The 25,352-nt window shown below is 36.8% G+C and overlaps 1 protein-coding gene across 2 annotated transcripts in view; it reads right to left on the bottom strand.

Annotated features, from left to right (window-relative positions):
- Nucleotides 1-25,352, bottom strand: part of MGAT5 (alpha-1,6-mannosylglycoprotein 6-beta-N-acetylglucosaminyltransferase) — a 144,335-nt gene that overhangs the window by 44,359 nt on the left and 74,624 nt on the right. For both annotated transcript variants that reach the window (XM_076343067.1, XM_076343068.1), the window contains exons 5-10: nucleotides 24,824-24,913; nucleotides 14,270-14,341; nucleotides 13,002-13,163; nucleotides 11,136-11,305; nucleotides 10,110-10,244; nucleotides 3,687-3,820 (exon numbers count right to left, since the gene is read on the bottom strand). In XM_076343067.1, coding sequence (XP_076199182.1) covers nucleotides 3,687-3,820; nucleotides 10,110-10,244; nucleotides 11,136-11,305; nucleotides 13,002-13,163; nucleotides 14,270-14,341; nucleotides 24,824-24,913 — 763 coding nt within the window. The remainder of the gene's footprint in view (nucleotides 1-3,686; nucleotides 3,821-10,109; nucleotides 10,245-11,135; nucleotides 11,306-13,001; nucleotides 13,164-14,269; nucleotides 14,342-24,823; nucleotides 24,914-25,352) is intronic.

Genomic DNA, 25,352 nt, shown 5'->3' with positions numbered 1-25,352 from the left:
ACTGAAGTAAGCAGTTATTTTCTGGCTCGTTTCTGACAATAAAAATTCTGTAGCTGGACCGAGACCAATTATAATGATTTTTTGTGTGCTGAGCTTTATTTTATTATTAGAGAGAAGAGAACCAGAAGAAATCCAGCTTGACAATCTCAGAGATGTAATACCAACAATTTGGAAAAAAAAATGGATTTATGCTTGTTAACAAAGCTGTACGCTGCTCAATGTCATAAATAAATTTTAGTAAATTTCTTGGGTTCACCTCCTATATTGGAAGAACACCAACCATCCAACTCACTGCATATTATGTATCCATGCTAATTACTAGCCTACAAAGTCACACTATGCAGATCAGAATACAAATTTCACTGCCTAATTCACTCAGATTTATCTATCATAAAATACTGAAGGGTGACAACTGAAGCTGGCAAAATTATTGTCAATTCAGCTCCCAGACAAAAAAAAATGCATTCAAAGGATATGCAATTCACTTTTAGTTTTCTATATTATTTTTAGCCTCTGTTGGTCTTTTTCAAGCAGTGACATCCAGCAATACTAGCCACTGTTCTCCTCCTATAAAGACACAGACCTATAGGCTCATTAAAACCAAGGGGTTTTTGTTGTTTTGTTTTTTCTTTTTCTTTCTGTAGACAGGGTTTTTAATTCCAGGGATGGACTCCAACATTCAAGGCTTCAGGTAAAAATCCATCCCTACTATATAAAAATTACTCCAACGTGGGATTTTTGCGCCTCTCTAAAAAGTGTCATAGCCTCACAAGTTTACATAGAAACAGGCTGCAATAAACATTAGGATCTCCTCTATAAGCCTCCCTTTTAAATTCTGGCACACAAGCTGACAATTTCTTACTACGCATTCTTTGCAAAGTTAAAAAAACCCCAAAACAAAAAAACCAAACACCCAAAGACAATGCCCCAGGCACTTAGGACACATGCAGTGCTAAACCTATGGTCAAAGTTCTTTAAAAAAAAAAATATTCTACTGCAATTATAAGGTTTTGCTTTTTGATTCCTGAAAATCAGCCAACTGGATAATGCAGTAGAACAGAGAAACCATACACAGTGCACACTTTGCTCTGCCATTACATTTAGTCTTTCAAATGACAATTACTCTTTTTCACAAAAAATGCCTCAGCAACAGTTAGGCACTCACTTAGACCCAAGGACATTTTAGAATTTAGCATAGCAAATGGCACATTGCAAATATGCCTGAAAAGGGGCATTTTTCCATGTTTTCATATTTTTGGATGAGAGATTGCATTCAAAGGAGAGGCAAGGCGGTACACACACAGAAGAAAAATAAACCTTTGTTAACGTTAGCACTTAGATCTGGTGGAATTCAGTGCCTCAAACATCACTGACAGGAAGCACTCGGATTTTTAAGCAAGATCATGCAATGTTAAAATACCAGTGCTGTTATTTTGCATAAAAGAATTTAAATAAAAAACAAAAAGGGGAAAAAAACCCCTCATGCTTCTGGAAAGCTCAGAGAACAGTCAAGCATTTGGTAATATGCCACAGGTTTGAATAGGGCTTGCTTGTTGCTCAGTAATAATTTTCTGCCCTTATAATCAGAGTTCTCAAAACATAATAGAGTCTGGGGATCTTGGGAAGCTGTCCAGGGTTCCAATCTGTCATAAAATCTTTACTGATGCATAACATGCACTTTTAATCACAACCCCATAAAGATGGTGCTATCTCTGGAGCAGAGAACTAAAAACAAAAATAAACTTTAAATATCACAGAACACTGACTCTTCTGCACCTAGTACAAAAAGAAGCAAAATCCTTGAATAATCTATAGCACTGAAATCACTCATGCTTCAGAATGAGTTTGCTTGCAATCTCTTTACCACTTTTCCTGCAAACGAAAACCAGCAGTCACTTCCAGTAGTAAAAATTGGAAATGGTTATTTATTGAAATTCCAATATACTCATACTCTTCTGAAAATTCATTATGAAGTGATTTGGTCTGAACAAGAGACTGTAACAGTAGTCTATACTGCCACAACAGAGATCTCCTCTATAGAGCAGATTTACTTTCTTCTGCATTTCATGGAGTGGCATTGAGGAGTGCACTCACACAGCTGTACCACAAGTACTCACGCAACTGTTTTCCTCAAGCACATCATCACCCTTGGTGCTATCTTGAACAGGACCTCACACACAAATTTCCCAACAGCTGGGCTACTTAAATACAGCATGATTGAGCTTTCGGCTCCCTTTCCATTTAGGACATAAACCAATAAATATTAGCAAATTGCGTGGATATGGAGCAAGCTCTGCTTACTAATGTCCAGACACAAACTCTGCAACCACTTCCAAGTCACATTTCCCCACCACGTGTTTTGTTACTTGCTTCAAAACAACTGTGAATGCAGTCTTTTATCTTTTGAACAACCTTCACTTATATTTCTCTGGAAAAACTTGCACGGCAAATGTTGACAGACAAAATACGCCTCTCAAGAATTTTACAGGGCAACTGAAATCAAAAGCATGTCAACCAGACAGCAGCATGTATAGTTCTGCTATGAAAAGCAGAAAAGTTTGAAAGACTTGACTGTGAAGTCTGGTGAGAGAGAACAGTGCATGCCCTGGCCTTAGTCTCAGACAGGGACCACCACCAAACTTTGGAGGTCAGCCTGGTCACTAGCCAGTGTTTCTTTACAGACTTGGGCTGAGAAGTTGCTGCATACAACAGCATGCACGCACCTTCCTCTTTCCTAAGCCTCACTTACCCTCAAGCTAGCTGGCAGTGGTGAATCTTTCTGCAACTTTCAGAGATAACAAACTTGAACCACTACTACAACATGCAAAAGAGAAAGATCCTTTGATTCTAGAACCTAGTGCCATAAAGTCAAAGACTATGGCTGGAGTAGGTCACTGCAATCATTTAATCTGACCCAATTTATACAGAATTTGTATTTTTTTTCCTGTTCTGTTTCTTTTTTAGTTTTGTTTTTTTTTTTTTTTTTAAGATATTTAACAATGCTTCAAAGACCTACAACAATGCTGAAATCTACTACTTGTTTTTCAATAGCTTTGTACACTGCTGGCAAAAAAATGTGAATCAGTTCACCTCAGGATGAATGCTCACAACATGAAAACAAGCTAGGTGAAAATTTTGATAAATCCACAAACAAAATAGAGACAAAAAATTATTTTTGCTGAGTGCTAGTTTATTAATCTTGAATGCAAAGAAATAGTGAAGGAACTGTGCTGCTCAGCTGTTGAAGGAAAAAAGCAGAAATGCAACAACATAGTTACAAACTTCAGTTTAACATGATGAAATGCAAGAGTGCTGTTTATAAAAATGCAATCTAGCAAGTTCCTCAAAAACCTATCACTCCATAGCAGGATTTGAGAAGGCAAAACTAACAAAAACAAACTCACTGACACTTGAAGGAAAAGCCAATCACCACTTTCCACAAGTACTCTGAGAATACAGTTCCCTACCATTATTTATATTAAGTTGATATTGTTATTTTCTGTTCGCTGGATGGAAGCACGATAGAGCTTTTGCATAGTCTACAGACACTTATTGACACGATTCTGCCCATTTAGCAGCTGCATTTTATTAAACCATGAACTTGTCTTTCATAACACAAAAATTCTTCTCAATGACAGCATTCCTTTTTAAAGCTCCAAATTATTTAAAAACACAGGAATACTTACGGAACATTGTATAAAACTGCTGTGGATTAAGGTTCCACTTTCCCCATGGTGTCTTGTGGCCTTTAGACTGGGCATAATGGGCATGGTTAAACTCTGGTTCAGTTCCAAAGGAATCCAGAACTCTTAGCATACACCTAAAAGAAAAAAAAAAATTTACTGTAGGCACACATGCATATGTGTATATATAAGCATGTGTATATATAACTATGTATATATACATAGTTATGATAATTAAGATGATGTGTTTTGTTTTTGTTTGCAACTGTGGATGATTTATAAACTGAAGGTACATTTTAATTTCAAACATTTCTGTTCATATTATATTCACAAAGACATTACGATCAGCAAATTCAAGGATATATCAGACATTCAAATAGCAACCCTGGAGCTTATTTTGGGTTTCTTTATTCTTACAGAATGAAGTTATGCTTTAACATCCAAGTAGAGCTTATGGGAATACTACTGTGGTTACCTACATTCCTGGGGCTCTGAAGTAGAATTTAGGCAGAAGAAGAGAGGATTCTTCATCTATTTTCTAATGTTCTCACCCATTACTACAAAATCAATGCAACAGCCAAGGGCCACATGCCAAGAAGATCAGAGCAGAATAGTACTTTGTCTTTAGACAATTGTATTTAGTCTCCAGGTTCTGACTTTTGGGTCAATTACGCCTACTGGAGAAGCACTGAAGACAGTTTAATTTGCTGAACACTTGTGGTCAGACAGACCATTTATTTGTTTGTGAAACATTTTGTCACAGATTTTTGAAGAAACAATACAAAAGTCAAATGTCTGCAACAACCAGTCTACAACTGAGAGAAACCTTGGCATTGGATTACAAAGGGTCTGGGATGAGAGAATCACACTCAGTCCTTTATTTAAACTCCCATTAATTCCTTGGAAAAAAAAAATTACTTCATTTACGAGTGGCTCCTTTCAAAAAAGGGCCCATAGTACATGAAAAGCAGAAGAAGTCTCAGTATGAAGAGCAGCACACATTCTAGCATACAGATTCTAGAAGATATGTTTCCAAAATACAGCGTGCCAAACCTTTGATACGGCTTGGACAGGAACTTTATGGCCATCATACTGACCATTGGCTGCACTGCAAATGAACTGGATTATATGGCTCCAAAGCTGCTGACCCTGCCATTCTTCAGCCCTCCACAAACAAAATTTTCAGAAAAGACTTGCATAGGATGTGTTCCTACCTCATGTGCCACTATGTTATAAAGACATGAACTCTTATCTGCACATTGTATCACTGGGCTTCTACGTGCTAAGGAAGAGACACCACCTCACGGGTGGCAGAGAAGGAAGGTAGCTGCAAAAGTTACTATTAAAAATGGCTATATTTCCCAGTCTTCAACATTTCCCATGCTTCAAGCCCATATACATTCTGTTCAGTAAAACACCAGGATTTTGGCTTTAAAATGTGAAAGAATTTAGCCCCCAAAAGGTGAAAGAACTTAGCTCCAACCATTTTTCAGCTTTAAAAGATGAAAGAATTTAGTCCCAAAAATACATTTACATATTTCTTATATGTTGCTCCTTTCTCTAAAGTATCCATTAAATTGGGAAATAGAAAAAACACCAGCAACTTTTAAACTCGCATATGAAATGCCACCTTTGTATTTGAAAGTCAAATAGAGCAAATTTACTTTTTTTTTAATCTTCACAGAGATCTTTCAAGCAAAAAGAAAGTCAAAATATACAACACATTATGATTCGCCAAACAACAAAGCTGACAGATCAGTTTCTGTGCAATGTTTTATGTCAACTGTTCCCAATGAAAATATTTTACAATAGTGGCAATTATCTCTGCATTATACAAAATACTCCAGCAGGACCAAAACAACTTCTGCACTGATAAATCATTCAGTAATAAAAGCCCTCTTATTTCTTGGCAGGCCTTAAAACAAAATTCTTATCAAATATGCAGCTTTTGGCTGGGTACTTGAGTACAGGGGAATGAAAAATGGGTGAAAGCTACTGAAAAACTGCAACATTACTGGAGTTTGTCAAATTATGTATGTAAGGAGCACTACATCACATGCGATCATCTCAAAGTGCTTTGTTTCCTCTCTTTTTCCTGTATTCAGATGTAAGGTATGTACTGTTCTTAGGGATATTTGTAACTATGTCCAATACACACAGGGTCTCTGAAGCAGGACAGGACATGTGATGCAACGGAAACTAAGCTAAACCAGGAAGCAGGGAAAAAAAAATATATTTATATGATTCGGGCATAAAGAAAGTCAGAACAACAAGAGAAAAAGATCACAGCGGAAAGTACAAGTGTCTGCAGAAATGGTATGGGAGATCAAAAGTTCAAGGGGTGAACCTAACCCCTGAAATGCAGCAGAAAAGAACTGGTAAAGTAAAGATTTAAAATTTAGAAATAAATGTAAATAATGCCAGCTACGCTGAACTGGTATTTTAACATAAGTAGGAGCGCCTCAATTGTCTGACCAAGTACTATATTCTCCATTTCTTTCACTTAGTGGTTTAAATCTCTTTCAATTGAACTATTTTTAAGCAAAATTTTGATTTTACATATAATGTTTTAGCATTTCTAAAGTGAAATAATTCATTTTGAAAATGGCAAAGCAGTATTTTTTTTAAAGCAGGGATATATTTTAAATAAAAATGTTAATTTAGTGTGATTTTAACTTTAGTTTTTCACTCAGTTGCCCCCTCCTTCCTAAAGTGTCACCTAGCTTTAGCAGGAAGTTGCAGAGAATTACAGCATGCCTTGGAACTGGTGTCAGACTGATTAGTCTATCAAGTTACTAATTAAAAAGAGGATTGGTGGGTAGCAAACTGCTTATAGAAACATCCATATAAAAGTCTTCTTCTAAGATATTAGAAGTTACAAGTTTGGGGCTTATAAAAAAAATTTAGACAAAAGTAATCCAGAATTATGACAATTTTTAAAGTGACTGGTTTTCCTTAAATATTGGGCATAAGCACAACCTTAACTGGGCTGTCCTAGTGGAAGTATTTATACACATTTATTCTTATCTTTCTCCCACCTGAAGTTATAATTTTACTCTACTTACATATACTTCATCTTTGTCTACACGAGCAATGCTGTCCAGCAGCACCCACCACTGTCAGCAACTAGTGCCTATGCCAGCATAAACTGTTAAATAAAGGGTACATATATGCCAGTGGCTGCAGACATCTTCTTGGGAGGAAGCTGGTCAAAACCCAATCAATTCTGGTTTGGAAGCTTTGTAGGCACATTGAGCTCAGGCACAGCAACGTGCCAGCACAGATACACAGACTCCAGACTGTTTGGGCTTATGTCCAGCCAGCTCATATCATGAGCAGCTCATATCTGCCTATAGAAATCCTTGCAGACACACACATTAACTTTCAGGCCACTCAGTATTTGCATTTAAAATGTAAAAACTTAGTCAGAAAATAACTCTCCCAAAGCAGATGTATTCTAGAGAACATGTAAGAAGCAGGAATGTTGCTCATTTTTCAGGATAGCTGTCATGTTAATTTATTTCAAGAATAAAGCCAGTTGGATTTTTGGCATATGGGAATGAGTCATTGCTAGAGAGACTGTAGAAAAATGAAAAAGTACCAGATTCTTATGTGCTGTATGGAGGATGCGGGTGCTAAGAAAGGCAATGAGCTGCACTCCTCAAACTATATTAAGCTACTAATTTTTATGTTGCTTCATTGCACATAAACTGCATTCAAATATCCAGACTTCAGAACTGAAAAATACAGTATGTCCAGGCATTCTTCTGCTTGAAAATAAGATGCACCCAATAATGAGATCTGTTTTGCTATATTCCTGCTATTTACAGCACCAATTATACCACAGATAAAGCATGTACTACCAAGATACATTGGTGCTACAGATCTCAGCCGTACAAAACAGTATTTCAGTTGTTCAGAAATACTCACCTCTCAGATCAGCAGGGTCATTCTTTTGAGCTAGCAGGTCTAGAAACCTGATTTGCAATTACCAAAAATTTCCTCAGGCCTCAAGTTCACTCAAAGATTATAAATGGCACTTTTATCAAGAGACTGTTCTGAGGGCATAGGTGTATTCTACCACTCTATTCCAATCTGAAGTGAATAAACAAGTTTTTATTTGTATTTGAGTCTGGTCTGCATAAACCATACTGAGCTGACCAGCACGTCTGCTGAAAAACTATATGGCATAAAGGAAAACACTTCTTTCAAGACAAAGAATTATTCCTACTGACATTAAATACAATTGAGTGAGAAAGCAAAGTTTATAAAGAACAAGGGCTATAAGGCAGCTTTGTTTGTGATAATGTTTATTTTACTGGAATGAATTAAACAAAGACATGAAATTATGCTCCTATGCTAGACTTACTAGTTTTAACTTTAAAGTATTTTGGTGACAAAATTTGAGGTAACTCATGATGCTGAGAGAAAAAAAAAATGACTGCAAGAGGATCCTCAAATAGGAGATACCTTGCATGAAGCTATGAATTTATTCTTCTGCTCTAATCAATTCTGGTAGTCTCTGCTAGACTCTGGACCCCGTTTTGTACACTGAACTTGAGGAACAGTATCAAGTAATTAGAGAGATTCCCAACAAATGCAACAAGTTTGATGAAAGGTCTACAAAACCTGAATTATAAGTAATGATCAAAAACCCTAAATTCATTTTGGAAAAAAGCAAATTGGAGGAAAAGCAGAATATAAGATATTCTAGAAGCTGGCAGAGAGGGGAAAGAAGTAATTTGTTCCCCAGAACCATATTAGAATATGCAGTAACGGGCAGTTTGCTAGAAATCAGGCCAAGAAAAACATTTTAAAGAAAAGCTTAACAATACAAAAGAATGGCTGGGGCATCTTTTGGAGTCTTCAGTAAAAGATCAGGCAAAAATCTCTCAAGAAGGACAAATACATCCTATCTACTTTTCTGCAAGGGTATGGACTAGATGAGGTCCCCTTCCATCCCATGAAATCCAATGTTGTAGAAGAGAGGCATTGAGTAATTCTTTTCTTCTTCAAAAACCTAACAAAACCTCCTATACTACCCTAAGGTATTTATTTAGAGTTAAATTTAATTCTACTCTTCTAAACTAGAAAAAGTCAGTCATTACCACAAATTAGGAATCAATGAAAAACAGATTGACAACTTAAGATTTAATGATTCATGAAATAAGCAAGAAAAATGGAAGAGCTAATCTAACAATCTCAATGTCACGGTGTATTTCCATATCTTCGTTACAGAATATACCAAGTAGGAAATTGAAAGCAAAAGGGAAGAAACATTTTGAATTTGTAAGTATGGTTTTATATCCTGACCACAATACTGTATGTGATCGCCTAGTGACAATTACATCTGGCAGACAGACAACCAACTGTAGCTCAGTAGAAAATGGGATTATCTTTATTAGCAGGCTCCTAAAAAACAGGGTATCTGTTTACTCCTCTGCTTCAAAAAAGAGATTAAGAGTAATCTAATCTGCAACGCTGATCACAGTACTCTCATTTAAAATTATGCTGAAAAGATCCAATGCTCTAGAAAATCCTGAGGTAGAGAGAAAACAATTTTTCTGCCTGCAATGAACACCTTTCAATACCTTCCTTAAAGTAGGGTTTACTGGACTTTACGGATCATGAAACGCAGCTAATTCAATTAGGTATAGAAAAATCAAAGTCAGTAAATTAGATTCGGTTTTATTTCATGCTGATATGTATTCGTACAACACATGGGATGCTTGCTGATTTAAAGTTATTGACAAAAAGAAACGTGGTTCTAAAACTGCAGACACTAAGAAGGCTGTACAAAGTAATTTCTTGTGACCGCCATCTTCCATTTCTAATGGAAAGATGTTTATAGATTACAGAAGCAACAACTGCAGTTACAAGCAGGTTTATTCTTTAGACCTACCCCTGAAGACAACTTTCTGCCCAGCATCTTAAGGGATGGAACAGAAAAAATTGCATTGCTGTTGTTGGGCAATACAATTAGAATAGATAAATCTCCACAATCATCAATCCAGTACAGCTACAAACACTGGCAAACAAAACATGCCTTTGGTATTCCAACTAAACAACAAAATACAATAATCTCTCAGCTCATCTACTAATTTACAGAAGAAAAGGGGGGGGGGTGTAAAGAAAGGAGGGAAAGAAAGGCAAAGATGATGACTCAACAAGATAATATAATTCATTAAGATTAAAAATGCTTGAATCCAAGAACCCCAAACTTGCTGGGGGGGGATAAAGATGGTATGCAACAAACAGGTAATAGCCCCTTTATTCCTAAGAGTGGAAGACAACAGAGAACCACATTTTCACTTTTAAATAAATTCAAATTCATGTGGATGTACTCACCTTGGTATTCTGACATGTGTTATTCAACAAAAGCTCTTTAACAAAGCAGTTAAGAGGTCAAATAAGTGTTATACTTACTGGTAATGTACCCATGATGGACCAAGGGTTTTCTTAAACTGAGTGAGTCCCACAATATCAATGTAAATGAGTTCTACAACTTTATCCCCCTGGGTAGGGCAGCCAGATCTGTTACCTACAACCTTCTTCATAATCCTAAACAAAGAAAGAAGGAATATGGAAAAGTAGTACTTTCCAAATACCTTGAATAGATGCTGTAATACTATTTATACCAGTAATTCCCCTTTCCAAAAAAGCCTTTTCCAAATCAGGAACCATGTAAGAACATTCAAATGCTAAAGATGCTCAGCATTTATTAAAGAACTGTTTATACATCAATAAAGCGCTAATTTTCACTAAAAAACTCATCTAGTTTAAACAAGAGAGTAATATGGTTGGAATGTTTAAAAATAGTGAGCTTTGAAATTATTTGAAATAATTTCTGACTTCTATTGACAGCTTTATAGTATAAGAGCTCTCTATAAAATGATGCTGTCATGTTTGTTATAAAAAAAATGAAAGCTACAGAAAAAGTGTATGTGCTCAAGCTTAAAACAGACGTTTTATGCCTAATGCTGAACTAGTATGCAAAGCAAGACAAAGATATGTGGGTAGCAATTTGACCTAACATAAGCAATTAACTGCATCAAAAGTAACGTGTTTAAAGGATTTAAACCTTTATTTTAAAATCGGACACTAAGTGAAGAATAGCAGAAGCTGAAGAAGAGCACACAGAATTAGGCTAGTCCATAGCATTTCCTGTTGCAGCTGGTTAAAACACCTGGAATGTTAAAGAATAAGCTGTTTAGTTTGAATTTTACAACATTCATTTATGAAGTCTCAGGAGCCTGAAGATACAATGAAAACACATTATCCTTTTCATAGCACGTATACTTAGCTCATGAAAATAATCTTATTGTTTGTTTAGTGAATTATCACTTTCATTTTATGCTTCAAGAAATTATATACTGTTAATAGAAGCTTCAAGAGTTTACAATTTTTTTTTTTTTTGTATTCCAGTTTCAAAAGTGAAAGTAATCTCCTTACTCCTTGAGCTCTGCCAGTGAAGCTGAAATCCTGATGTCATGGCCCAGTAAGTAGAGAGATGTAATTAAATCACTCCACTGGACTAATTCACCTAGTGGGCCACCGCTAAACGCATTTTCTGCAATCTTGAATCCAGATTCTTTTGTCAAAAGCCCCAGATGAACAAGAATCTGGAAGGAAAGTCATATGTTAGCGTTATCGACATTAAATATGCAACTAGTATACCTCACAGCATTTTTTATTTCTATTAAATTCCAACTATGGCCAAAAAATCAACTAAAGAAATCCAGTACTCCCACCCTTTAATTTTGTAATGGATCTCTAGAACAGTAATTGTAAGAATATTACCACATTGTTTTGCGCTATATTCTGCCACCAGATCAGTAATTAAGCAAACCCTCAAAATTAGTCTTATTCACAAAATAATCTGTAATTCTGCACAGAAAGTTGTGGCTCACATTAACTTATTTTGACTGAATAACCACTTATATTCTCAAGTAGGATACACTTGCTTATGCAAGACAGTATAGTTAAGGAAGGGTATGCTGTTGTGAACAAGCCATTAAGAACTTGGAAAGACTGCGTAAGAGTAACAGGATGCTTTCCCAACCTCTCCTCTCCTTTGCCACTGGAGGAGAGTTTTCTCTGTTCCTTGAAATCTGTGCTTTCCTTTCTAACGAAGCACAGAAGTTGAGTTCCAAACACTTCGCAAAATACCTGGACTGTTTGAGTGTGGGTACATACAGTACCAAGCATAAAAACTCCCAAACACCAAAAACCCTTTTCCTGCGCTCTTTAAAACAAAGCAACATTCAAAAAAACATTCTGTTCTAATCTCTTGCAGCTCCCAGAACTGAACGGGACATATTAAAATGAAACCACCACATGTTTTACAGAGCAACCTCAAAGGACTTTTAAAAGCAAAGAATAAGCACTAGAGCATCCCATCAAAACTGCCTGTGCAGGACAGTACTGCTTCTGTTTATTCTTGAGTTTATGTATTCTCAGATGTTATATTTCTTTAATAAACCAGGCTGGAGGGATGCTTGAAAGAGAAGGGTTGCTGCTCCTTGACAGAGGGTGAGCCTACTCAAGGGCTGTATTACGTGACAAACATTAGAGCCGCAACATGGAGCCTACACCTCATGCAAGGACTGAGAATCTCAAGCAAGGATCCGAGCTGGAGCCAGCCACACTTAAGAGAGGGTAGAAACATGACCGTGCATGGCCCGCTGTCAATCAGGACTGGCTCCAGTAAGAATAAGGCAGAAAGGGAAACCGTTGCCTTTACAGCTTTTGGCTTTACCTTAACTAGCTGAGGTAAGTAAAAAAAAAAAAAAAAAAAAAAGAAAAAAAAAAGAACTTTTTACTTCAAGAATCTCATGGTTTTTAAATTGAACTCATTACAGGAGATCTAAACTGACCCAATCCAAAGTTGTGGTCAACTTTAAGTCTACTCAAATCCAAAACAGAAATAGGCCATTTAAAGTCTCAATTTTGGACAAAGATGTACAACTGTTGTTTTCTACGACTACGTAAAACACTCCAATGTCATCAGCTTGCAGTAAATTTACAGTTTCTCCCTTTAGAAACTTCTACATAGTCTCTATTTTATCCAAAATTAAAGAGATTAGAAAACTTACTCAAAGATTGACACATGGAAAGTATGCAAAACTATTTGTAAAACAAATACCCACTGTAACAGTAATTTCAAACAGCAAAATACTTCTTGAAAAGAGGCACAAGTATAAACAAGAGCCTTTTAGATGTATTTGGTATTTCCACTCTGACATTACTTCTGGAACAAGAAGCTTAAAAGAGCCTATATGACTGCAAGTGGCAGGAATGAAAAATGTTTTCATTTACCTTTTTTCGTTTTCTCTTCTCCAAATTTTGTTTTTCTGCAAGTGATTTAATTGCTTCAATCCAGGTATCAGCCATTCGTCTGATGCGTAACATCATCCACCTGAATTCCTCATGTCTTGACATCATTTTGTAGAGATTATCAAAGTTGATACGAATTTCAGCCTTCAATTAAAGCATTAAAAAAACCCTCATAACATTAGTTATTCTTCAAATAATGTATTTTCCAGAAGTTTGAGAAAAAACTTCTCAAATGTGAACTCTGTGCTTTACATTCCTCATTTAAAAAAAAAAAAAAGAAAAAAGATACACTCTTAACACTAAAGTCAAGTTGAGATTTTTGTTCAAATATTTAAGATAACTTTAAACAGACGTTTCTAAGCCACATAAATTACTGTTATTTTTATTAGTAGTATTTGGTAACCCCAGAATACGTTTGCAATGTTTCAAAATGTATTTATTTCTGCAATGTAAGATTTGGTTTTGTTCATGTGCTTCAAAATGAGGTTAAAGTATCTCTAAAACACAATATAAAATCAGAACAGTATGCTGAAGATTCATGTATATCATGGATCTTCCAAGTACAAGGAAGTCTCCTATTATACCATGAAGGAAGAAACATTACTAGAGTATAAATTTTAAAGGAAATATTCATTTTAAAGCTAGACTGATCTAAGAACAATTGGTTTTACAAAATGAGACGCCTATATCTAAATTATGTAAGCAATGTTCATATACAGCCCAGCAATTATCTTAAAATACCTAAGTGCTACATAACTAGGTGATAACAGTTTTGAAACAACTCTGCATGCTGTAAAGTTTTTAAAGGAAAAAAATTAGGAGTAATCAAAATGTTACTACAAAACTGAAATGTATATAAGCCTCTTCTGTTAAGGCATTTTTATATATAAGGCCCAGATCTATGGGACAATAAAAATGGACAGTTTCACATATAGTCACTTAACACTGGTGAACAGTCTATGGATTTGTAATTTTTCTCAGTATCTGTGTACAATATTTCATAAATTTAAACACAAAAATGTTTTTAATGGAAATCTACCACCAAGACTGCCGTGCGAGACAACGACTGGAGAAAATACATGATAAGCTACATATATACAGTCAAGGATGTTTCCCTTCAGTTTTGAGGAGCTGAGGAATAAAAAAGGTAAATTCTAGTCTTATTAGCATCTGTGTGGCACAGGATTCCAGGATCTTTTACATGAATCACAATTACTGAATTATTTCTCATGTTTTAACGTTGTTCTTACCACTGTTTTTTGATCAGTTTCTTCATTAGGATTTTTTGCTCTCCAAGGTAAACGAGGACACCAATTTTCAACCTGTAAAACAATCACATAAAAAGAAATCATTCTATTTTACTTTCAGCTGGTCTACCAAAGTCTCTCTCTGCCTTTATATTACAGCTTTCTATGGCTTAAATAAGGCATCAGCTCATTAGTAAGCCACTGCAAGGTAAAACTGCTTTTTGCAAGAAAAGCTTAAGAAGACTTTGCAATTCAATACTATTTTAACCTTGCAAATTTGGAATCAAAAGTTGCCTTTAGATATTCATTCATGATAATGAATACAGGATATAAACCCCTTTCAAGACAGAGGTCAGCTGTTAAATGCTCTAAACAATGTTTCTCTGAGCAGTTCCTAAACGTTCTCAAAAAGCACTGAGTTTTTTATGCTTCTAGCCCTTAAAAAATACGTATTTTGGAACATTTCCCATCTCCCTAGAATATCTTTATAAAAAGGCAAAGCCTGATAAAACCCAAGGATCGAAGTTCCACCTTGTAGCAACCTAGATAAAAAGTTGAAAGAAGAATAAAACCAAAACCACCCTATTTGAAGGGTATAAGTAACATAATTATAACATAAGTAACAATATCCACAAATACTAATAGCTGTAATTCTTAGAGAAATAATCAGTGCAAATGCAATACTTCTACTGTTGTCTACTAGGAAAAAAAAAAAAAGTACAACAGCTAGTAGTTAGGGAATAAACAGCTAATGGATGCAAGTCACTGAAAGCTCCTGTGCTCTTCCCCTAGAGATCTTGCTTGTCTTGTAGAATATTTATTATTCACGTGCCTTAAGAAATTAGCCCATTCACTTTGGGGAAGAAGAAATCTCACTGTTGGAGGCAAACCCATGAAAATAGAAACATAACTGTACTGTTTGGGAGGTTATGCAAAAACTTATAGGCCAGCTAAGATACCCCATCACTACCAATTAAGTTCACAACTCCCACAGAATTAGAAGTCAGAGTTGCTCTTATGGTTCCTCCAGTCACAGAGCTGTCAAAACACAATTTTACCTTAATCATGCTGCAGTAAGCCTGAAGCATTAAAGATTAGAGCTTAAGGTCATACCAAATGATTGCCTAGATGACCAATCACATGAAAATAAATTAACAGACATCATAACCTCATTAAAGAGAAGGAACGTATCAAGCTTAGGTTCCTCAGACAGATTATATAGAAGCATTAATTTGAATGCTATGACTTAATCTATTCAACGTATTTAATAGAACATTTGAAAGCAGTGACTTGATCAACCTTGTTTGAAAACTTCTGATTCTTCAGTGGTCTCCAACTCTGGAAACATACTAGAAATTGTAGCAATTAACAATCCTAACTTTTACTAACGTAAGTTGTGGAATCACTGGTACAAAAGAGTTGCAAGCTACATATTACAAATCGTGCAGAGTCCCAAACTTTTTTTTTTTTTAATAGTACAAATAATTTTGAATTATTCCTAGCATTAAAACTGATCTACATTAAGATATGACATTTCAAGGACTACTGTACGTGCCCATTTTCTTGCTCCACGTATTTCACATCACACCATCAGGCATCCTAAAGGAACTGAAGATTTTTCAGAGCTGCCAAGGACAGTTAGCAGCATGCCTCACTGACTGAAACACAAATACAGTTGTTCTGTGCTTTTAGAAATATTCCCTCTACTCTAAATTAAATTACAGCAATTCTAATCACCAATAAACACCTAAGGATTAGATTCAAAGTAATATCAATGTATGCAGTTGGTCTAGCATTTGTTTTTCCTTATTGATATTCAGTCAATTCCTCTTTTCATTGGAAAGATCAACTTAACTCACTGAAGGATTTTTAAATGCATACTCTTCAAAGTATGCCAGTTGTTTTTTTATTTTCAGGACTGATAAATGCACTGGGAAGAATGCATAGGCATTCTCTTATAGAAAAAGGAAAGAATTCTGCTCATTTTTATGAGCCAATGGCTCACAAAGAGTTGTTAGATGGGGGGATAATAATTAACAAGAGCACCAAGAAAGCAAAGATGAAGCAAATGAATCTGACATACCATGGGAAGGGGAAAGAAGAAAAAACCTTATTAATTTAATGTATTGACTCAAGGGAAAGTGGGGATGGAGAGGCAAAATACTAACTGACAAACCAGCCAAACTAGGATTACTTTAATAGTGAATTTCAGATATTCTTGGGCAAAAAAGATCAGGCTTATACATGCCCCTAAGATGGAAACATTATGATAGCAAAACCAGCCAAAATGCTAATATAAATTCTGTTGTTCAGAACATGAGTTAATTTTGCAACTAATTAAAGAATCTACTGGAATTAGTAAGTCATGGTTCCAAGAGAAACTGAGAAGAAGATCAGAATACGATTAAGAGTGATGGCAGAGGGCAGAACACTCAAACACTCAACACTGAAGCTCATGCACCAGAAGTCACTTCTAGATCATAGTAGATATTATCAGGTAGATAAAGAGCAAAGAAAGCAAAAGTGAAAAACTACAGCAGGGAAGTCTACACAAGTTGTAACATCTGTATTTAGAGGTGCTTAGTACTCAAGAAATATCACACTTCCAACAAAACCAAGGTTTTCAGAGGGAACAGAGATACTTCTCTCTATCTCTGGTTTTTGCTTCCCTGTTCAGTGAGAGCTACAGATGATCAACAGTCTATATACACTTTGGTAAAAGGGAGAGGGATTTCAACCTACGCAACTACACAAGGTATCTAAGACTTCAGAGACAGCCTTTGTAGAACAATTGGAAAAGGAAACTATAGCACCGACAGGCTTCTACTACAGAATTAAAAAGCCTGCTGATTTGATGATACTTATACAAGATATCTAGCAGGCTGCTAAGTTTTATCGCTGCTTTCCTCAAAACCCACAGCAATTGCATTTTTATATGTATGTCAAGTAAAAAGCTTCCAGTTAACTGTGTTTTTGCATTGCACTATGTAAAATTAAGGTCTACAGCAGTACAAAGCCTCAATAAAGACCACTTAAAAATCCTGTAAAGAAATAGTACCCAATATTTTGTGTCAGAATTAAAAGCAACGGGTTGCACTAAGCCAGATGAGTAGCAAAATGAACTTTGTGTTCTTCTCGTTAGCCCCATGTAATGATACACAGTAGAGCAGAATACATACTACTTCTGTTGCATCATTTCTGAAATATGTGTAAAAATAGTGCAAATAACCATACTGTTGACCTTTTTCAAGACAACCACTTTCTGCTCTTTCATTACCTGGCCTTACTCTCTTGCCCAGTGTACCAGTACTCAATTCAAACTGAGCACTTAAGCATTTCCTGTCCAGAACATGCAATTTCTCACCGTTAAGCCTAGGAACTACTTCTAATTGCAGCTCTCGGCAGGACCTACAGTTTCATGAGAACTTCAGATGACCTAGAAAGTGGATGGGTGGGGGTTTTTGTTTGTTTGGTTTTTAAAGAACCAAGTATTGCCACTTCGGCTAATTGCTTCAGGGTTTCTCATACAGAACACCACAAGGATGCCTATAACTAAATATGAAAGCTAAGTGGTTAAGTAATTTTCCTGGTTGCCTTGCATGACCTGAAGATGGCCCACAACAGTAACTCTAGTTGTACTCATCTCTGAACAAGTCCTGCAACTGTTCTTCTCAGATTCAGGCTATTTAACCACTGCCATGGGAACTTCTTTGAAAACAAAGGTGGGTGCTATAGTCTTTGAAAAATGCAGAAGGATGCTCATGAAATGATCTTTTTCCCAGCAAACACCAGTGAAAACTTAATCCATTTTTCTCAGACTTATTGATGTAAGGTAAGTACAAATCGGGTTTTATTTCAGTGAGTACTCACTTCCAACTATAGATGTGGGAGGAAAAAAAAAGGTAAAGGAATGTCTAGAACTGCTCAGATTGGCTTGAGTGGAAGCGTTCAATCTCTTTCGTCTTGCATGACAAACAAGCACCAACAGTGATGCAAGCTCTGTGAAAAGACCTGGTGCCCGGAACTTGCCTTTCTCCCCGTGCCCCCAAATTGCCTAAAGAAAGCCTATCCGCTTTCATTCAAACTACTAGGGACGAGACAGAGATAGGGCAGGGAATGTGAGGGGAAGAATTAGAGACATTGTTTTGCAACACATTTTCTGGAAGCTCCTAATACAGAACAGGGTGGCGGGGGGGGGGGGCAGGACAGGACCTGCTTTGGTTGATTTTGTATCATACAGCCTAACTCATAAGAAAAAATTTTGCAGAAAATGCAACAGCATTAAAGCGTACCTTGTCCTGGGCCAGGAATATTTGTGATTAAATAACATGTACAATGGGAAAAAAGTGTGTGTGTGTATACACAGAAATGTGCGTATAGATGTGTATGTATATGATTATATCAGGAAGATGATATAGCACGTGCTAAGGCTGCAGTATGCAGTTACAAATCTGGTATTGTTCCATACACACACCCCTTTTCTCTGTCATTGGCAATGATGACAGAAAGGATTATGATATCACTAAAGTGGATCTAGATGAAATCTCCATCAGAAATGTTCAAATATTTCAGCTTTGTATTTGTTTAGGTACAGAATACCCACATGCAACAAGCCCCAAGTTTGAGCAAGGGGAAGGAGGGCAGCAGCGTTCATTTGGATGCTGCTCTTCAACTTGTTTATGTGTTTTATTTGTTCATTTAAGACAAAACACAGAAGTTGTCTCCAAAGAAGGAACCAGGACTCCTCTTCCCCCTTTCCAGGACAACCTTCCTCTCACTGGGTTAGCATCACTTCTTTCTCTAGCTTATTCTCTCCATAGCAACCAACTGTTGCACTGTCATGTACATGATTTAATAGGAAGGATGTGATATCAGACTATAGATTAGCAGTAAAAGAGGATTGTTGGAAAGCAGCAACTGCAGATTTGAAGACTGATAATTTTTTAGATGAGTGATATAAATGCTAAGCTATTATTCAGAACACACTATATTTATCTTTCTACTGTCATATTTTTGAATAAGACCAGCTGTGCCTCCTGTACCTAGTGTTGAATTCAATGCCAATCAAATGCATTAGGTAGTCTTTGATCATGCTCAAGAAACAAGCTCCACCTGAGAAGTCAAGTATTCCCTACCTGGTTTTGAATTGCAGTAGACACAGCGCTGTCTAGAGCATATGTAGCTAACTCCATAAGGTTAGGTTGCATTGTACTTCAGAAGTCCAAAATTTAAGTGCTACATGATTCCAGATATCAGTGAAAAGTCAGTGTTCTGAACTGCTTTGGGGTGTTCATGCCCAGATTCTGCTTAAACTGAACTCGAGAGTTTCTCTAATCTCTTATCATAGGCAATCCACTCTCACCGTGAATTTACATAGCTTACTGGTAAGTGACTTAACACCAAAAAAACCAAACTTAAGAAATTAGAAGAGTATGTTTTATAGAAGTTTTGCAGGTATCTGTTCCAATAACTCTTCCTCAGAAACACACTGAAACTGAAGGGAACTCAAGATTGCAGCGCTCGGCTATATTGCAGAGCAAGGACTTCAAGCATTGTTGTAAGAACCTGGCAAACATCTGTAGCACTCAGGTAGTCTGAGCCTCTTCCAAACTGAATGAAAGTATACTCTGCCAGCAGCTCTCCACATCCAAAATTTCAGGAAGTCCTTTACGCTTTTAAAGAGTCATAATGGGAGTTTAATAAAGCAGAAGCTGAAGGGTACTCTCTCTAAACACCTGGGATAATCTTCATTTTGGACTATTCCGAAGGGCAGGTGCAGCCCATCTACAGGGAAACTAAAGCAACTTTCTTTGCACATCAGGTGAACAGCGTTATTGCTCAGTGTAATTCTATCCACAGTGAAGTGTTGCTATTAAGTATCTTATGTCAGTCCCAAAGTGGGAAATAAAAAAAAACAACAGTGCTGCAGTATCTGCTGAAAGAAGGTGCATCTTTAAATTTATTAGGCAGTATGAAAGCAGGCAGAGAAGAGAACTCATAATGTTCACTTAGAAAATCCATTCGAGAATTTGTTGCAAACGAACTGCTCCCATTGGGAAGGCGACTTTCTCAACTCCTCTAGAAGCTGTAATACCTATCTTTTGTTTAGCATTTCCTCACTGACGGGTAGCCATTTTGAAGGTGCTACAAAATCTGCAGTGTGCAAGATGACTGCCTGCCCGTTTAGTGAAATGGAGGACTGTACAGGTAACTTTGGATTTGTTTGTTTCCAAAGGCAATCCCAAACATTGGGTGTTAGGTACTCACAGTCCCAGTGACACTGAAACACAAAATTTTATACACAACCATCAATCAACAAATGGTCTCTTATCTAACATCAGTAATGTGCACTGGATTTGATCCCTCTCCTACATTAGTATCTACACTTTTTCCAACAAGACAGAAAAATACTAATCCCAGTTTAAAATGACTGAGGTAGAAAAGATAACTGACCCCCAATCACCCAAATCCAGGCCAATACACTAATGGATGATTTGGGGATGAAGTACTGACTATCATTAGCATTTCAATTTCTTAGGGACACATGTAAGATGACTAAAGAAGTTCAAGCTTTTGCTGCTTTACATTTCAGACAACAATACTATTTTTGTCAATTTTCTGAGTAATTGTGTAGAATTCAAAGTTGGTTTGATGTTAAATTACAATGAAGAAATGCAAATCATTAACTCACTTCAATGTCAGAAATTAGATTACACATGCAGTGGAAGTTGTGGAAAGGGGGACTTCCACACAGACACTAGCAAACTGCAGTAAACCAGCAAAACCGCAAGAATTTGGGGAACCTGCATAATTACGATTCCCAGGTGTTTTCACTAAAATGTGCCTCAGACTACAGCTTGTATTCTGGAAACAAACCCACATTCAAAATCACCTTCAGTTTGTATTTTTCTGCTCCATCTCTCAAAGCAAAAGTAACAGTGTAAAGAAAAATACTGCTGCAACCAAACCATGCATTCTGTTTCCATCAAGTCTGAAGAACTGAAAACAAGAATTCTCTCCAGTGGTATACTAGCAAATGGGCAAGAGTCTCAAAGACTGGTCTTTGAAATGGTTTCAGTCTTTTGAAGTGTTGGATCCACTTCCAAGATGGGTACCAAACATCACGCTTGCACCTGAAAGGCGAGCTGGAGATCCAAAGCCTGGGATTTTAATGAGATCTGCCCAGCTCCAGCAGGTAAACGTCAATGTAATGACCCCTGGGCAGTGGTAACTTGCATCACAGCTGCCGGCTGACCAGCAAGCACAGCAGCAGTCCCACTCCTGTGTGGCAAGCAGTTATTTCAGAGAAAGCATGTATCTAGATAAAGAAAAGGAACGATAAGACCCCTCTGCTTTTTTTTTTGGTTAAGCTGGGAAACTGTGTGAAAAATTCATTTTCTAGAAGATTTTTTAAAAGCTTCATTCTTCAGCTGCAAACTGACATTTTGCAGTGAAATATATTTTTGTACTGTCTAGAAATTCATTTTCTTACATTTCTCCCCAGAGGCAGTGCCATCCGTGAAAGTTACAACTGTGCCAGTGACATTACAGTGTTAAACAACTGGCTTTTTCATAACTAAATGCTAAGTTTAAAAGGAAGTAGCTCTTCTCAATGGACAAGTTTGTATCACAGTTAAAAGGAAACAAGTCCCAACTATCCAGAAACGTTAGTTAGCTTAACTTGCTTTTCAGTTTTTGCTACTTCTAATCCCTGCCTTGCTCTGTTATTCAGGAGAATGTAAGTCTGGTTTTGCTGTTCAGGCCATTGTGTCTCCTCCAGTCTTCAAAGGCTCCAACACAATTAGCATTATGAGGACTGCACAGTTGCACATCATCCACCAAGAGTGATACAGTGCCTGCAGCAAAACATCAAGATAGAAGTGCAAAAATTCTTGCAGCTTTATCTGCAAGTCTGTACAGGGAACAGCTTTAAATAAAAAAATACAAGCCTGAGTGCTGGATTGCTTCTTGCTTTCCTTCTGCTGCCACACTCACCTCCCATTCTGCTCAAGCAGCCAAGACAACAAGAAAAGAGCTGTTCAGCTAGCTGTTCTTACGTTCCTGCAGGAGTGCCATCCAAAGCAAGCCAGAGAAGGCAGACCTGCTAATACTCGCACTTGTGCAAGCTCTTCAGAAGAGAAGACTTGGGGCAGCCTGGATTTTGACTGCACTGTTTCAATTTTGCAGACACACATTGTGGAAACATAACAAGGGCACATGACAGATACCCAAAGACTGGGGTTTATTCCAAGCTTTGTTTCTAAACCGTTGCATAAACTGTGGGCAAGCTACTTTGTGCCTCTTTGGTTCTGACCCATATCACACACCAAAATGTAATATTTTGGGCTCCTTTGTTTACAGGTTTAAAATTGTATTACAGAGAGTGCTAGATGAGTGTAACATAATACCCTAACTGAACTGCTTCAGAAGAAAAAAGTAGATCCCAAAAGAGTATGAAAGAGCACAGGCGCTTATCACACCAGATTGTAGAGGCGATTTTAAGAGCAGAAGTAGACATATGCACAATTTGATGCATATTCTGTCATGTTCAAACTGAGATTATGAATAATTTGACGCATATATTGCCTTTTCAAGCAGAGGATATGTACACAACCATCTTATTCCTATACTGTAACCTTAAAATAAAAAAGAAAAATCTTAACAGTAATATCCTTCCAAGTACCCTAATACATTTTAGTATTTTAAATCAGTGGTTTTGACTCGAGTGCTCTGTAGACACATTTATCATTCAGCTGTGCAACCATACTATAAACTGTCAACTCTTCATCGCTGTCCACTTTGACAAATTACTTTTGCAACAGCATTTCCAAGTTATCCTTAGCAGCCAACACACCTCATAAATCCACATCATTGTAGTGTTATTAGAATTTCATTTCATGCTTGCATTCGCAAACATTTAAGCTTCCAACCTCTGCTGCTGGGCATTAATCATGGAATTAATCATAGGATTAAGAAAGCCAAATTTAAACTCAGTGTTAATAACATGCTCACCCAGTATTAGTTTTACATTCTGTCATGGGAGAACACTTTAAAAAAAAAGTACAAGACCTTTGTCTGAAGTTCCCAAATATACACACAGACTAATTGTACTGTTTTCCATTATGAAATGAGAAGTTGCCCAAATTCAATATTGCTGCTTAAAGAAAAATTTCAAATCCCTAGACCCATGAGAAAACAAGCACTTGGCCTCTGTAAATCTGCTTGCATTTTGCCATGAGGATGAGCTGAAAGATCAATTATGAAAAAACTAACAGCATCAACTGAGTTTCCAAAACTGATGATCAGAGATTGTCACAGAAAATACTGTGATTTAACAGACATACAAAATAATAAATGTCATTCAAGAATGTTAGATTTTCAGTTGACTCAATTGACATGTACCCTCATTTTTAAGATACATCTGCATTAAAAACATGAAGCACCAGCTGGTTGACAGAATACTATGTGCAAACGTAACTACGCTGATGCTAAAACATAACCTTTTAGTAGAAACTTAGATCAACTTCAGATGATTATGAAACCGTATCTCTAGCTTCTATGATAAATAACAGGTTAAATAATATAGTCATCCTGTATCTTTTCCTTCCCCAGCTTTATAGCCCATAAATAAATCAACACTTGGTAATAGCAATGGAATGAGTCAAATTTGTGATTCAACCCAGCCTTTTTTATTTCTTCAGATACGTGTTTTGGGTATGCATTTAACTATTACTGCTGCTTAAAGCAATGCCCCAAGAAGTTCAATGACAGTCAACTGAGTAAATTAACAGAAACTGATTTCATTATGACTGAATTACTTACGTAATACTTACTGTTTTAATCTCAGATACATAATTTAAAAACCCAGCCCCTCCCCCCAAATCCTGCAGAGACTACATAATTAATACTAGTTTGCAATTCTGCAACCACATTGGCTCTCGCACTTCTTTATAAGCAGTAAGTCACTAGATATCAATGCTACTTCCAAGATCAGTTGCTGTAAGTTATCAAAATTTTACAAATAAGAAAGAAGAGGTCAAGTGCCAACATATCTGCAACTTCACTCAAAAACATGACTTTCAGGTTTTTTTGTTTTCTGTTAACAGACTCTGCAATTCATGAACAGTATCCAAGCAGGAAGTGGCCATGCTTCTTAGGAGGATGTACCACCTACTTCCGCTTTCCAAATTTTACATCCCAAATGCCTCCCTATTACTACCTCAGGAGCTACATAGAAAGCAACAGAAAAAGTGTTCAGATGCAAGGATCTATGGCTGAATTCATACCTCAGTTAAACAGGATACCTAGTATGCACTCCCTGGACAGTTGCTGTTTACATCACTTCAGTTATAAACATTAGAATTCTCCAGGCTAGAAACAGCTGGAGGACTTATGAATAATAGCAACACACTTCATAATAATCCTGTTTTAATAGCTTTTTCCTCTTTATAGAATTTTTCTGAAGTTACAATTTCTTTTGAGAAAAGTTTGCCAACAGTTACCAAAAATACCAAGGCACTGTGATGTTCCCCTTCTGCAGATTAAAAGATTACTGACCTCACTGAGGTAAATAAAAAAGGAGCATGTGGACCCATCTACACCGTAACTTGCATAACAGGGATCCGATCGCCACATATCTTTCATCCACTGTAACAGAACAAAAAACATAGTCTGTTAGGTTTAAGTACTACCTAATAACTCTATACTATTTCACACTGAACTCAGAAACAGGGGAAAGCTGCAAGCGACTATATCCAACCAGATAAAATCACAAATAACAAAAAAGGAATTTCATGAATATATTGCAGCGTAATGCATCTCTGCATTCAGCTACATCAGGGAAGTAACTACATAACAGACATGAGCACAGTTTATACAAACTGGTAGCCAGGCAAGCAGAGGCAAATACCAAGAGATATAATCAGGATCCAGACATATGGGTGTGGTTGGGGTTGACTACATTGCCGCCGCCGCCGCCCCCCCCCCCCCCCCCCCCCCCCCCCCCGTTTACACTTGCTCTGGAATTTAACAGATCATTTCAGCTACCAAGACTGAAATCTGCCCGATTCTGCCAAGAATCTGCCAT

The sequence above is a fragment of the Aptenodytes patagonicus genome, chromosome 6 (genome assembly GCF_965638725.1).
Source record: "Aptenodytes patagonicus chromosome 6, bAptPat1.pri.cur, whole genome shotgun sequence".
Taxonomy (NCBI): domain Eukaryota; kingdom Metazoa; phylum Chordata; class Aves; order Sphenisciformes; family Spheniscidae; genus Aptenodytes; species Aptenodytes patagonicus.
The sequence above is the reverse complement of the archived record's forward strand: the minus strand, read 5'-3'. Positions and strand labels throughout refer to the sequence as shown.